This window comes from Pholis gunnellus, assembly GCF_910591455.1.
Source record: "Pholis gunnellus genome assembly, chromosome: 6".
Classification (NCBI taxonomy): Eukaryota; Metazoa; Chordata; class Actinopteri; order Perciformes; family Pholidae; genus Pholis; species Pholis gunnellus.
The window spans coordinates 3,086,583-3,102,818 of NC_136532.1; the positions used below are offsets into that span (position 1 = coordinate 3,086,583).

General features: G+C 41.3%; 2 protein-coding genes across 2 annotated transcripts in view; one reads left to right on the plus strand and one right to left on the minus strand.

The window, feature by feature from the left end:
- Positions 1–2,350: 2,350 nt before the first annotated feature.
- LOC306696775 (serine/threonine-protein phosphatase 6 catalytic subunit) lies at positions 2,351–7,951 on the minus strand. The gene is made up of 7 exons (XM_079160474.1): positions 7,839–7,951; positions 5,999–6,094; positions 5,792–5,857; positions 5,548–5,689; positions 5,355–5,434; positions 4,063–4,272; positions 2,351–3,241 (listed from the first exon to the last, which is right to left on the minus strand). Exons 1-7 carry the CDS (start codon positions 7,911–7,913, stop codon positions 2,993–2,995), a joined length of 918 nt encoding a protein of 305 aa, XP_079016600.1. The 5' UTR covers positions 7,914–7,951; the 3' UTR covers positions 2,351–2,992.
- A 3,046-nt stretch (positions 7,952–10,997) lies between these two features.
- LOC306697729 (multiple epidermal growth factor-like domains protein 9) overlaps positions 10,998–16,236 on the plus strand; it is a 33,712-nt gene continuing 28,473 nt past the window's right edge. The window contains exon 1 of the mRNA XM_079161759.1: positions 10,998–11,623. Coding sequence (XP_079017885.1) covers positions 11,074–11,623 — 550 coding nt within the window. The 5' untranslated portion in view covers positions 10,998–11,073. The remainder of the gene's footprint in view (positions 11,624–16,236) is intronic.

The following is a 16,236-nucleotide window of genomic DNA, read 5'->3' on the forward strand; positions in this document are numbered from 1 at the left end:
GCGCCGCCTACATGCACGAGTAGCAATAACAGTTTCAGACATGCAGATGCAAGGACACAATCTACAATACATCATTTTTGAGTTGCTTATTTTTTAACAAATATCAACTGCCTGAGAAATGCTCCATGCTGGAGCTTTCCCTCCCTAAAGTAACTGTATTTGGAGTGTCAGTGTGGCAGACTCTATTTGACTCTTTTTTAGTGTACTGAAAGAAGAAGCAATTTCTGTATTTCCTGTTGAAACTGTGTCACTCTGATAAACCTATGGAGAGTATTCCCTAATTTGGTTCATATTTCTGTCACTCTGTCACTTGTCGCTCTCTGCATCCATGACTGCAGTAGACTCCTGCAGTAGAAAATAATGGATATCCAGTGGGGGTATTCCTGGATTTCAAAAAAACATTTAAGTAATATAGCTACTATTGATCATGGCTTATAATTACATTATAAAGGTATGGAATTAAAGGGGAGCGGCACATTAGTTAGCCACCTGGAGAATATATATCAATATGTTCAAATAAATAACTTTAATTCTCAGTTATTGAAGGTTACTTGTGGAGTTCACCAACGCTCAGTGTTAGGCCCACTATTTTTTATTTTGCACATAAATTAGAAATCGCTTACACCAAAATGGCGCCGCGGATGGCTGCATCGACGTGTTGGTGCTTATTTACGCCAGGATCCTGTTTGTGGACTTCAGCTCTGCCTTTAACACCATCATCCCGTCTCTGCTGTATGACCAGCTCTCCCAGCTGCACGTGTCCGATAACAGCACGTGAAGCTGGGAAAACACGTCTAAGCCTTCCAGACCATCAGCACCGGTCAACCCCAAGGCTGCGTTCTTTCCCCTCTGCTCTTCTCCCTGTACACCAACAGCTGCACCTCCAGTCACCAGTCCATCAAGCTCCTGAAGTTTACGGATGACACCACCCTCATTGGACTCATCTCTGGTGAGGATGAGTCCGCCTACAGGTGGGAGACTGACCATCTGGTGACCTGGTGCGGTCTGAACAAACTAGAGCTCAATGCTCTAAAGACAGTGGAGATGGTTGTGGATTTCCAGAAGAATGCAGCCATACCTGCCCCCATCACCGTGTGTGACTCCCCCGTTGACGCGGTGGAGTCCTTCCGCTTCCTGAGCTCCATCATATCCCAGGACCTCAAGTGGGAGCTGAACATCAGCTCCATCACCAAGAAGGCTCAGCAGAGGATGTACTTCCTGAGGCAGCTGAACAAATTCAACCTGCCAAAGACAATGATGGTGCACTTCTACATTTTTCACTTCTACAGCCATCATTGAGTCCATCCTCTGCTCCTCCATCACGGTCTGGTATGCTGCAGCCACTGCCAAGGACAAGGACAGGCTGCAGCGCATCATTCGCTCTGTTGAGAGGGTGATTGGCTGCAATCTGCCGTCCCTCCAAGACTTGTTCGTCTCAAGGTCCCTGAAGCGAGCAAGAGAGATTGTAGCCGACCCCTCTCACCCTGGACACAAACTGTTCGTGCCCCTTCCATCTGGCAGGAGGCTGCGGTCCATCAGGACCAAGACTTCACGACACATGAACAGTTTCTTCCCTTCTGCAGTTGGGCTCATTAACAAAGCCCGGGACCCCCACTGACTCTGTCATCCTCAGGACAATTTCCTACTGGTCACTCCCCGGCACATCCCCTCCATGTTTCTTTATTTAAATACACTTGACACTTTACATTACACCTACTGTACATCTCACTTGTTTATAATCCTGTTATCTGTTCGTTTGTGCACTTTATTTTATATTTCACTGTAAATTTTAAATTTTGATGTTTCTATTTCTTGCACTGTGTTGATTGTTTGTTATGCACCTCCCGTCATGTCAAATTCCTTGTATGTGCAACATACCGTGGCAAAAAATGGTTCTGATTCAGATTCTGATAAATGTGGGGTTTCCAAAACATTCAAACTCAAAGCCATAACTCAAGAATTGATTTGCTAATTGTGACAATTTCACACAAATGTCTAGAAGGATAAAATGATGAAGTGATGACATTTTGGACAGACTGCAACTTGACTGTTTGGCAGAGGCATAGAACTGCATGGTGGTCATTTCTGTTAGCTGCAAACTTCTTAGTCTTTGTCTAATTGTACACATGAGCAGGATGAATGAAGATATCAATTTGCTCCTAAACAATAACTATCCTGTAGTCAAATCATCATCCCATTTTAACACAGCTCTGAGTACAGTAGAGACATGATCTAATAACAATGGCATAAAACTCCAAATGGGCTGACGTTTGAAGATAATGTTATTTACTACCAATATAAGTTATTGATTATGATGAAGCACGGTGTTGTTTTTGCTCTGTTACCCAGATAACTTTTCACAATTTCCTTTATTTAAAAACAGTATGGTGACACAAAGAATAATGATCATAAAATAACTGATACCAAATCTGAAATTCACATAGAACATGTTAGGTTCCACAGGCTTAACAATACAGAAATGTCGAACAAATCGATATAGTCAAATTTTACATATCAACTCTCAGGTTTACATGTTTATTTATAAGATCACATGATAACACTAAGTGTATAAGTCTACTGAAATTGTTTGCTCTTGTTCAGAGCTTTATTATCTAACTCCCAGCTTTAATACATAACCATAACAAAATAAAGTACAACACTGCACCTGCAATTTGCTCTCTAGTAAAGAAAAATCCAGATTTATAAATATGAACATTTCTGTGTTATTTTAATCCTTTCTCTAAAACATTTGACCAACACAGTGATCCTGCTGAGTTGTAACTCCAATATCTCAGTGTGATTTAAGCTGCAGAATAACAGCATTAAATGTCTAAGTGGGAATAACAGTTGATAGATGGCACCAAGAAATGCACTGTAAATACTTCTAACTGTACAATACGAAATTCATATGGGAGCACAAGTGCTGATGCCACTGTCCCAGTTTGCATGTGTGCACTGAACAAATGGCTGCGTTCTTTTGGTTGTAATTTGCTTACAGGAAATAAGGTGTTGTTGTTCGAGGCGGAATGACCCTCTCAGAGTCAGGCACTGCTCTGAAGAGCTTTGGCTCTCTTGTGTTAGCGTCTTTGAAGACCATGATGGAGGCGATGTTGCCGCAGCGATAGCAGTAGTTAGGAGCCGACCACACTGTGACCAGCTTCTCGTCAAACATGAACTTGTAGCCTTCGTGGACAAGTTGATGCGCCCTGCAGATCAGCTTCAGGTTGTTGATGTGAACAAACTACAGGGTTTTTGTAAGATAGAGAGAAACAAAAGAGGGGGAGAAAGAGAAAAACTGAAAAACACAGCCAGTGAGAATACTCATCCCCTTATTTTCTTTGGTGACCCCAAATGACAGTGAGAGGCAATTGACCCTTCACTAAATCCCAATCTGGAACGCAGACCGGCCAATCACAGTGTAGCATTGGCCAGCTCTGACCAGGGTCCCACATCTGCACACACATCCCACAACAGCTCTGCTCCACAGACTCATCCATGATTTCAGATCTTCATCAGGCTAGTTTAGTGGATTTGGAGCTAGTCCTTGTTAAATGTTGTGTGATAGCAATACTTGTTACTCTGAGAGGTTGGAAATAGATATACGATTGTAAAACATAACATTTCTGTGGTATTTGTATGGAATACTAAATAGTATGGTAGTATGTGTATTGGAACGCACAATAAATGAATGCTCTACTATCGTTGTTAGGTTGCCATGTAGCTGTTGTCATGATAACACTGCTTGTTGTAATTGGCTGAATTCATGTCGATGCATGAGAACAACAAAAAAAAGAGAAAATCTACATTGGATCAAATAAAATAAATGCCCCTATTTAGCAGACTGAAATGTAACTGGTATGCAGTGTTTTATTCACTGATCATTGTTTTAGGAAGACAGCAAGTAAAAGTGCCTTTGCACTCATATTACAGAGATACTTTTACATAGAAATGTTGCCAAGTGCACTTTGGTACATACCGGTATGTATCTGGTCCACCGAGTGTCTCTGGACTTTACATGAGTACATGGGTAGTCTGAGTACATGTAAAGTAAAAGCAACCTACCTCGTTTGTGACCTTTGCACCAAAGAGCCAGCCAGCTCCTCTGGGGCTGATGGCCCAGGTGTCCACGTCTTCAGGGTCTGACCACACCAGATCACAAAATGCTCCTTTGTGGGGGATCTCCTGGTTCCGCTCAATGGTTCGAATTTGATCGAGAGTTTTTATGTCTGGGGAGAGGCCTCCGTGGACACACAGTATCTGCTCGTCCATCAGCTGACAACACATAACAGAAGAATCAGGGCATCACATACAAACTATTAATGTGTTTGGCCAATGGTTACAGACCTTACAAACCATATACAATAAAAACATTGGATTGTATACATAGTTACCTACACAACAACAGTAACTAAGGGGTGTGGGATTTTCAAGTTTTAAATGACAAACGTGGCTTGCTATGGAAAAGAAGTCTGCTGTCTGCTGAAAAACAGTGAAACGTTTGAAATGCCCAATGATGAGGTCAGAGATATGGACAAATATAACAGATCAAAGTGCCAGTCTAATGATGAGCTGTTACAGGAGATGTTGTTAAACCTACAGATGATAGAATACCAACAAATAGCAAACCGTGATCAGTGGTCACTACATATTTCAGCGGAAGAGTTAGGTAGTTAATTCTGTGAAAAAAGTGAATGTCATATTTGTGACGATTCATCGTTTGAGTGTATACAGCAGAACATGTGGCATGATTCTGAAAAATGTGGCGGTGGCATTAATGGAGTGAAACGTGAAGGTTAAGGATAACGATGGATGAATACTCACAACAGGCAACATTAAGTAGAGATCTACTTGTCATGTGCAAATAAAAAATAGTCCAACTCAAGAAATGTTGTGGTAGAATGTCCCAATTTTGCAATCTTTGCCATTTTCCATAAAATCCTAAGAGCTTAAAAATGGAACCCAAGTCAGGTCTGTCCTTCATTAGCGATGCTCGACAGATTTATGTACATAAGCAGCGCCACAATATTAGCGCTTTTGTACAGTACTTATTCTAAACAATGTGGAAATGATGGCCAAGCATCAGGTAGAGACTGTTCATGCCCTTTACCTAAAGCAGCTCAGACAGCATTGCACTATGCAATGAAGCTTTTAAAACCAGGGAAAGAAATAGCATTTCATCTGTATCATAACATCACAATTACCAAAAGCTGCTGCTCATAAGTAGTTCAGCTGCTCTCTACTCAGCAATAAATCAATATGAGCCTCATTCCAGGCTTTTAAAGAAGAACCGTCATTTATAAAGTCACTTCATGACAACAAATGAACACAAAGCCCAGTAACACTTCAATACTTACAGCTGCTACTGTTAACATATCAAACACTTTGGTACAATAACGCCAGGCATTTGCATTCCCATACTTGGTCTGGCACTCATCTGTAAGACAAAGAAGTGCTCACATATTTCAAACAGAAAGGTGGGATTATAGTGCAGGGAGTGAGGTCAGTGACGATGCAGTCATCATCTGACTGCTAGAAATCAAATCTCACCATAAAAGCCATAAACTTGAGTGATCTGTCGGCTCTCATGGTTTCCACGAAGAAGAGTGATGCGGTCAGGCCATTTGGCTTTCAGCACCAGCAGGTAGGTGAACGTCTCCAGACTGTAATATCCTCGGTCAACAAAGTCCCCCTGCAGATGACGGAGGTTTATGAACAACACTCTGCCAAAACATCACTTGAACAGAATGAATTAGGAGAGATGCAAAGTGCAAACTGGTTTCAATGTACCAACCATAAATATGTAATTTGTGTCCGGAACCTGGCCGCCAGTTCGGAAGAGTTCACAAAGATCATAGAACTAAAGGCACAGAGAGATAGAAATTGAGTGTAAGGCATTACATTGTATATGTACAACAGACCAATGTCTCACATGCTATGTAAACTGCAGGCCGTGTACAGCCATATCAGGGGAAACTAAATCTTTCTCTTTCTTTTATACCTGTCCATGTATGTCCCCACACACCGTTACAGGAGTGGAAACAGGCTGGACGTTGGATTCCTCCAGCAGAAGGTCACACACATAGTCACATAACCTCTGTAGAGATGAGAGACAAAACACAGTGAGTCAGTCATCACAACTGGCATTCAGTGTTGTTAAATTAGACAACTTTCAGGAAAATCTTCTTCTTTTCAGGGAAAAGCTTCTGAAACATTGTTTACTTTGTCACACTGTGACACCTGGACTATTACAGTTTCCTGCAATTGCCAAGACCCAAGAAGTGATACTTGTGGAACAACTATTGAAACCACTAACTCATGTAGCATTGAACCATTAACTTATTTGGCCAGATTGACTGCATTTGATAGTAGGTAATATTATAACAATGCAGTCAATATTAGAGTAAATGTGGCACTATGTGATGAATGAGTTACAAAGATCAATGCAGGTGTACTCACAGGCCAGTCACTTTGAAGTGTTCAGTCAGTGAGACTAGGGGTCAACTCTAACACTAAGAATTAGGATGACTTGAACAAAGCTAAATATCTCCAATTGCTTTTGGTCTCCTAAAATTGCAGGGTTATAGTTTTTGGCAATTGCCAAGACACAAAAGTTGGCACAGTTATTAAAAGCACTTACTCCTGTAGCCTATATATTGACCAGGTATGCTAAACCATAAACACATTGTCTGCTTTACACAAAGTTTAAAATTCTAAAACACGCTTTTCTCAACCATCGACCTCCTGCACCCACAATGCACCTGTGAAAACAATTGTAACCATTAACATCACTTAGAAATCAGAGCTTGAACCATACAGACTATGGCTTAAACACTGTAAATAGGATTCAGGGTTCTCTTTGGTGTGCACAACAACGGAGGCCAATCTTGGAGAGAGTTAGAAGACTATAATTACAATATACTGTGTACAAAACAGTACTATGTCATCTACAGTTAAAGACTTTGTGTATGATTCTGTTATGAGTTTATGAGAATAAACACACTATCTTCGGATATATTTACATCATGCTACAAAAGAGTCATTCATGAGCTCATTAATCACAATCCAGCTACTAACAGTAAATATGGTGTCACATTTACTCTAATATTGACTGCATTGTTATAATATTACCTACGATCACAAACTCTAATATTGACTGTATTGTTATAATATTACCTACGATCACATGCTATCACAAACTCTAATATTGACTGTGTTGTTATAATATTACCTACTATCACATGCTAACACAAACTCTAGTCAGAATCTGGCCAAAACATGTTAACGGTTCTATGCGTACTAACAAGAATATTCACATCTATATTGAGGAGTTTTCAGCAATAAGGGGTTTATATTATGGCGTAAAAGAGAAATACATTATTCTCTAAACTCCCTGAGCTACTTCTTTTTCTGTCATTAAATACGACTTTGTTAATTAACGCCAGCTTTATGGTGAATGTCTCAGTCTTTCAATGAAGAGAGAACTCTGTGGATAGTGGTAACTGCACCAGACTGATAACAGACTAATGTCATCCACCATCATGACACTCAGCATCATCAGCTCACTGAGCTATGGCTACATGTGTGCCCATTTAACGTCAGCTGGTAATGGCACACCACGTTAGCTCACTAGCATGTCTGCTTCGTAAGCACTTCATAATGTAGTTGTTTACCTGTTATTGCTAAACTGAACAAATCGTTTGAGCGGTTTTCACTTCCTGGCCAAGAGATGAAGTCAGCAGGCTAACGTTAATAGCTAGCTAACGTTACTAGCTAGCTAACAGTTATTTACGCTGTTACAACATACCGAATCAAACACATTTAAATAAAGTCACGTTTACCTTGAGGTCATTTTCGGGTAGATATTTACATTGTTTTGCAATCTCTGCATATTTGTCCAAATCCAGAGGCGCCATGGTGCCTAGCTAGCCGTCATGCGCAACTTCCTGCAACAATTGAACGAGTGTCACACTACTGCCATCTATCGTCTGTATTAACGAATAGAACTTAGTCGCAGTTTTTAATACATTTTAATTTATGTGAGCCAAACTATTGAAAACCAAGCTGCAACTTCAAAAGCACAAATTTAATGAATATATAAATGTCCCATGTCCTCTTTCTTCCCCATTCAAAGACATTAGAAGTATTATTTTGATTGTTCCCACTGGAAGTGTTGAGTCACTGTGATCATGTGTCCGACTGGAAAGTCAGTATGCCAGTTATCATAGCGTACAATAAAAGCAGAGTTGTATCAGATAGGGTTAAGAGGACAGAAAATCAATATAAGATGAAGAAATAATTATATTGTTGATTAAATAAAGAAACAGACTACACTACAATTCAAAATCAAACTACTTCCTTAAACAGAGATGCAACTTCACATTATGACCACCGGAGGGCACAATCCACCACGAACACATGTAGCTTATTTATGAACAGGCATGCTAAACCTCAAGCACATTTACAAATGCATACACACGGTTCTCTACATTAGACATGTCATTCAAAACCAAAAGCCTGTATGAGTTGTTTACGTCGTTGTTTCTTCTTCTTCTTCTTCTTTTAAGTTGTATGGCGGATGGCATCCAGTGAAAGGTGCATTCCCGCCACCTACCGTAGTGGAGTGTGGACCAGAGAACCCTATCCCCTTACAAAACAAAACAAAAAACAAACAAAACAAAACAAAAACAACAAAACAAAATAAAAACAACATAACAAAACAAAACAAAAAAGGGAGATCCATCATTTCAGTGATTTAAATTATATTGCTCAATCCTGTTTCTTTCACATATTGTAGTAAATGTCCTGCCCCCAAGTTTAATGCATCTGTTAGGTTTAGTTCCTCAACTCCCAGCTTCCTCTTCAACCTGTCTCGCTCGGACAATGACAAATGATATGGCCTACATATTCTGGTACTTGACAGTGCTCACATATTCCTGTTGGGTGTTTATTTATTAGATGCATTGTTTTGTTCAACCTTGTGTGCCCAATCCTCAGTCTGGTTAATATGTTTTCTTCTGTGGTGCTTTTTCTTCTAGATGGCCTCCCTTTGCCAACTTCACTCTGAACAGTGTTAGGTAAATAAATTTAATCAGAGCTTTATGTGCTAATTCGCGGAGTTGCGAGTTACAGGTTATGAAGGTTTAAAACTCCAAGCGGGGCGCTCTAGCACTCGCCTGTACAAAGGAATGAGAAAACTGTAACTCTGAAGGCCACGCTTGGGCAACTATACACTGATATCAAATCTTGGAGTAAACTGCCAGCTGAGAACAGTACGTACCACAGCTTGGGATAGCAAAACGTAGATTACACACTTTGGAGCCTGTTAGGCTAGGCTTTCACAACATACACACACACTGATGATGCATCGAGGAGGATCCCGGACGTGAGCCGGTGCGAGCGGATATGCTCGGAGCTCCAACCAGGCCGTCCCTCTGCTAAAATCGATCCCGCCTGCACCTTGACTTTGACCAATAGGCTCCTCTAAGGAGAACCTACAAAACTTACCGCGCTGCCGTGTCCAAGCGCCTTTTCACGTTGCTCTCAATCGGAGAGGAACTGTTAGGACCGTGCACGTTTAACTGCTCGGCTAATATCTCTGTGATAAATAAAACTATTGCTTGAATCTAAGTAAACGCCTCGAACTCAATTCGTTAAGTTGTTTTTTACACAACAACAGCATAAAGATGTCTTCCTGTTTCTCCTACATCTCAACTATGCTGCCATTCCTTAATAATTTTTCTTTTGATTATTGTACATCGTTGTTTTCTAAACTCCGTCATTGAAATACCATTCTCAATTATCAGTCCCCTGCACCCAGAATGCACCTGTGAAAACACCTGTAACCAATTAGATCACTGAGAAAGCTTAAACCCTATAAATAGGATTCAGGTTTGCTCTTTGGTGTGCCCAACAATGGAGGCCAATCTTGGAGAGAGGGTTGGGAATAGTAATTATAATATACTGTATAGAGTACACTACAGTAACTATGTTCATGTCATCTATAGGTAAAGTCTTTGTGTATTCTTTTGAGTATGAGAACAAACACATTGCGTATGTGTTCATTGTCTATATTTACAACATGCTACAAATGAAAATGCCAAAAATGCTATACAAAAGTGTTTTATACTCTGTGCAGTGGGCATGTAGTAAGAGCTATGTATATGTATTAAGTGTTTGTAAAACTGTGACGCAAAATACATATTTTAGAAGTTTATATCATTGTGAATGAGTGTCTGCTTTTGCAAGACCTAGTATTTTGTGCATATGTTTGAGGGATTGTGTGTGCGTATAGAGTAGACAAAGAGGGCCCTTGTTTCAGAAATTGTGATGCTATTTAAAAAAAAAGTATTTATCCAACAAACCTACCAAGAGACGTCATACTATCACTTTCGGCGAAGACATTCAAAATAAATGTTTTTAAAATATATTCTCAATTACGTAATGTGAAATGCGCTAAATGTGTTTTGAGGGTTTTGCCTATTTAACCGAACCGTCAATGAAAATGTATTACTTTTTTAAATGAGCGATTCCAGAATAGTTTCACAAAGATACTGGCGTGAAACCGTAGACCATTACATCTTTGGCGTTGCAAGCCTAGACAAAGATTATGGAGCCTTCACTGTACAATAATCCCACAAACTGCCACTGGGAAATCCCATATGGAGGATATACCTGGCCTGTTATGTGCACAGATATGACTATCACTAATAATCTTATCAGCACAATAACTAAATATACTTCCTCGAGTTGTTCAGTTAATAGAGCTGGTTATGTTTAGAAAATGTTCAGACGAGTGAGGACGTTTGATGCTTTCGTAAGATCCAGTGTTTCATAGGTGTCTATGACCGTCCAACCAGCGAGCGAACGAGCCCCCAAAGACATTCTTTCAGGGCCTCTATTGGCGGAGGAGGACGTCAGTCTCGGGCGGCTCATGGTAGGTTGCAGAGCAGGTGAAGTGTTGACTGTGGTTCATAGGGCAGCACACAGCAGCATCAATGGTGGAGTACGCGTCCATTCAGGGAAAGGTCTGAGAGAGACCACTGCTGGGGCTTACATGGAGAGCTGAAAGTGAATATGAGGTTAACGTCCTTAATGATGTACATATCTCCGGCTCTGCTATTTATTTTGTATGTATATATTGGATTTTCTGAAGCTGCTCCCCGCATCAGTCCCTACGATGCGTCGCCTATCCCCGGGAAGCCCGGCTCAGCCTCCGACACCTGGGAGACCTTCCACACCGACACGCCTCGTACTTTACCCGAGAGCAGGTTCGCTCTTGGGCCTCTAACCGAACTCACACCGTCGCCTACCATTGTTTCTGCCGGCCCGACCAACACCACTACTAGCCATATTACTAAAACTGCAACCACCTTCCAGCCTCCAACAACGGACCCGACGACCGCTACTGATACCGGAATCATTTCAGCCGTCAGAGAACAAATAACAGCGCCGATTTCCAGATTAACCGGCGCACGCAAACGATCCACCGATGCACAAACATCACTTTTTGCCCCGGAGAAAATGCTGCAGACCATGGTGTCCATGGTTTCCCAGCGCACAGCAAACGACGCCTGGGCAGCAGATGATATCGGCACATCGGTTACCTCAATAGAGAATAGTCAAGGTGAGTAACGTTACCTTCGAATAAAATAGCTACCAGGAACATGAAAAAGGGAAGCAATCTGATTTCTCTCAGCTCTTGTGAAAGACTCTGTGCAATACCGATGAGCTGCATGCTGTTTTTAGCACATTCATGTTCAGAATACGAGTCTGCGAAGAAGGAGACATCCATGTCTAATATAGACTGCCAGAAGGAGCAGGGTGGTCACACGGGGGTTTGACGCAGAGAACGAGCAAATACAGCAGATTGCAACAATGGCAGAGCCATCAGATCACACGGTGTACCTTTCAAACCATCGGGGAATCACCAGATCCTAATCTCAGAAATACACTATTTGTCCCATGTACATTTTGCGGTGTAGCCTCATGTTCCAGAGGATTTTTTTATTATAGGACGAGTGTGCACATATTACAGTGGGCTGGGAGAGGGGGTGCAAGGTTGATCCTGTTGTTGTTCAGTCAATTTATCCATCCGTCAGTGCACAGAGCGCCCATACAGAGCCGTGATCCGTTTGTGTTACACCCGACGTGTTTGATATTGACAGGGAGCTACAAGAAGCTGCTCAGATAGCTGCTTCCCCTCCATCCTCTATTGTTGTTTGTATGGCAAACACGGAACAAGGCCGTTCAACCAAGATGGCCAGGCTGGCCAAGCCATGAATGAGCAATGACAGAGGAGCCCCTCCTCTCACACCTCACACATCATGGTCTCCATGTGGATGTGTTGTTCTTAGGCTGTGGGGTCCTGTCCAAAATGGTGATTTGATGGGTGGGAAGGTCTGCTGAAGCCACATTGTTCCTATTGCTATCAGGAGATGGATCGTGTTCATTCTTCCTAAACTCGTAGATATAAAACCGGTGGTGTCCAAACGATTGGGATTGTGGGCCATATACAGAACAATGTTACCTTTTTTTGCACAAATCTATAAATAAGTACAGTTAATAATGGGCAAATATTGTTTTCTGTTTATTGGATAAGGGTCCACTTCAAATATTATGATGCAAACATAAGATATAAATCTGTAAGTCTGATATTAAGATGTAACAAACGGAACAGGCAGAAATGGTAAAATATTGGTTTCTGTGCCAACACCGATCATTTAATTGGATTTAGTTGATATTAAGCGTTTAGTTTCGGATGTGCAATGTAGATTAAGTGCAATGAATTAAAGATATGCTCAAACCCTATAGTTTAATTTAGAAAATTCACCATGTGCCCTTTTAAAAAGGGCATTGGCCACATATTGTTTGCTAAATCCATTTCTTCCCATTAAAAAGCCATGTTGTAGTTTTAACTTCATGATGCTCCTATAAGCCAGAACATAAAAACCCCATGGAGTCTGTTTTCGTTCATATTGTGACTGATACTGGCCCCTCACATCGGGGGTCCAGTGCAGTTATGTTTTTACAATGACCCTTTGTTCTCCCCACTGTGTGCCACCTTACTGTCGGCATTAATCTCAGTGATAGGAGGAGGATTAGCTTCTGCTCTGGTTGTAATGTTGAAGAGGGAGACGCAGCACCAATGTTCTGACTGATCTCCATGGTGAGGCGCTATGAAGGGAGCCGGTTAAAGATATCCAGATGTTCAGTGGAATATTTTTAAAGTCTGGTGTGATGCTTGTGAATATATTTTAATGAGATACTTTCTTTGTTGCTGACATCCTTCTGTACAGTTACATTTGGCATTTTTTCAATGTTCTGTTTAGTCGTTCAAGTTTTTTATTTTTTTATTTTTTTCTTGCAAAAATGCTCCTCAGTTGTGAAGATTTGGTGCTTTTCTTTGTCTATGTGACGGTGAACTCTCTGTTTGGGATTTGGACTGACAAGCAATAAGAAAACGTTCGGCTTAAGGGAAATGCGAAGACCGTTTTTTTTCTCCGTTTTATAGGCCAAACAAGAAAACCAGGGCAGTTTAATTAATAAGGAAAATAACAGTTTTTCACAGCCCTACTATCAATCTGCATACTTCAGTTAGTATTTTGGGTCAGTATTGCAGATGACTTGAGATAAATTGGCGGCGTGTTTCAGGCAGTTCCCTTCGTAAATCCCTTTGTGTTATTTATTCGTGTTCGTTTGGACCCCAACGTCAAAATGAGATCTCCACCCTTGTGTGAGATCATAGACGCTTCACCATTGTAGCTCAGCACCCTTCAGTGCTCTAGGGTGAATGTAAAAGCACATCAACAAAGGCGTCACCTGGTCCCAACGCCTCGCCAAGCTTCCAGCCCGCATTCTGTGACTTGTTCTGAACAGCCTGCTGCTGCCTGTGTCTGAATACCAGCAACGCTGCCACGTTCAATAGATCGGAGAGATCTCTTCTTCACACACAGGTCCAGTCCAATCCACATCAAACCTGTTTGTCTGTACACCTAGTGGAAGCCTGACTGCAGTGTGTGAGGTGATATGCATTCACCCGATCTCACACATTGTCAGGCGTGATCGGGCCCGACAGTTCTTCAGTGGAAGGGCCTGACAGTACACTCCACAGGCTCGCATAATCAGGCCTTTCTCAGTTACATAAAAGTCCAAGCATCAGTGAAAGAGGAGATGAATCAGGAATGCTTTAACATTCAGTCGTCCTTTTCTCTTTACTGAACTGCTACCTGAGGTTTTGTGTGCTATCTGTATGCATACGTACATGACAAGCATTTTTATTTACAGCTCTTGTCTGTCTGACTGCTGAGTACAGGGTGGAGACAGTCAGGCGTTCAGTCGTCACTCGCCACACCTAACCTGAGATCAGATGAATAATAGATAGCCACTCTGTACTCTACGGGGTCATTTACTTGTCTGTCATTGTATCCTCTGGTTTCTTTGAGCGCACCAGTTTGAGCTGTACAACATCTTCCATTGACAACGCAGCTGGACTCTGTTTGCCATCTTTGTTTTACACACAAATCTTCACGAGGGGAATTCATCATAAAACAAAATGACATCAAATAGTATAAGTGAGAGCTGCCAGTGTGGACCTTTCAGAAGCATTAAAGAGGTCCTATGATCAAGAAGTCATTTGCATTCCTTGTACACATACATTTGTAGTCTGGAGTTCCTACCAACCCACAAACTGACATAAGACCCACGCAAAACCCATTCAGTTAGGTGGGAACTGCCTGGATCAGGACACGCACACAAACATGTGACTCAACCAACTACTCAGATTTGGCTGTCCTTTCCTATGTCACATGCAGCCTCATTTACACTACCTTTGCAAAGGTGTGCCATATTTTTCCCGCGAGCCAATCAGAGCAGACTGGGCTGTATTGGAGGGAGGCTTAAAGAGACAGGCGCTAAAACAAGCAATTCAGACAAAGGGTGGAAACGGGTATATTCAAGTATGAACCTGAAAATGAGCATGATAGGTCTCCCTTAATTCATATACTGAAGAGGATAAAGGCCTAGAAGCTGGCTCATGGTGGCTTTTTTCTATTGATTGGTCAGAGGAATATGGACAAGGAAAGTGAATTAGAAACTCCCAGAGGCCAATGATACAAGAAGACGGAATGGAACAGGCATCTTTAAGTGAAGGATAGTGGAAGGCTGGATGCACTTGACAGCTTCTAGTGTTACTGCTTCTTGGTATGGTCACACTAGCCCACCCTCCAATGAGATTGCCCTGAAAGAGAATGTAATGTCACAACTCGGGTGACTTGACATTGAACATATTGAGTGACCGTAAGCATCTATTGGACCAATGCTGCAGTTTGTAGTATGATGGTGTCATCTTGTACTTTTAGAGAAGCAAGATGACTTCTCCAGTTTCAAACAGTGTGTCTCTGTTTCTATTATGCATAGAAGGAAGGTAAACCAGCCTGGACATCGCACCAAAACAGGAGACTGTGTCGAATTTGTCAGGCGTCTGTTTAGGCTTCAGTTAAAGTGAAACTATTTGCAGAGATTGATTCTGTGTTTCACATTCTAACTGTATAAACAGAATACTGAGCTGTGTTAACGCTCCCTGTTAATTGGGTTTCATTAAAGTGCTAAGAGACAACTTTTTAACTTTTGCCCTTTTTTAGTTTTTAAAGTGTCGTCAAGACAACAGCATGACTTTCCTTTCTGTTAGCCTCAGAAGCTAGCAACTTCCAACAGCACAGGACACCGTTAGTTTCCTCTACCGGAGATCGTAACTGAAGCTCTTCTGTTGATGCTCTTACACTGATAACTACCAGGGAAAACAAAACCACTCTCCTCTTCCTGTTTTGGTTGCCTAATGGTTGACGTACTTCCTTTGTGCCATGAATGAAGCCTTTATTTTAATAAGAACAAGTATTATTATATTGATATAGCACTTTTCATGCTTAAGCACAAAGGCTACGGATTAATTTAAAACAAAATCTGAAACCCTACAGACTACTACAGATGAAAAATAGCCTCTTGGCTAATTCTGGCGCATTTAAGGTGATATTTTATTAATCTACACTGTCCCTACCAAATAAATAAATAAAAAAATGTATGTCCTAAAATAATGAAGAACATGAGAGCACATTTATCGAGCTGCTCTGAGCCCATACTGTACATAAACACATGAACGTGCAGCAATATGTTCATATGGAAGTAAGTAAGATGTGGTTAAGATAAAACTTCTATAAAGCAGATAGCATGCAAATAAATGAA

Excerpts from the sequence above, each read along its gene's own strand:
- LOC306696775 (XM_079160474.1), bottom strand. The coding sequence starts at position 7,913 with ATGGCGCCTCTGGATTTGGACAAATATGCAGAGATTGCAAAACAATGT. Across the intron at positions 6,095-7,838 it reads TACCCGAAAATGACCTCAAG|AGGTTATGTGACTATGTGTG; the intron begins GTAAACGTGACT and ends TCATCTCTACAG. Across the intron at positions 5,690-5,791 it reads ACACAAATTACATATTTATG|GGGGACTTTGTTGACCGAGG; the intron begins GTTGGTACATTG and ends CGTCATCTGCAG.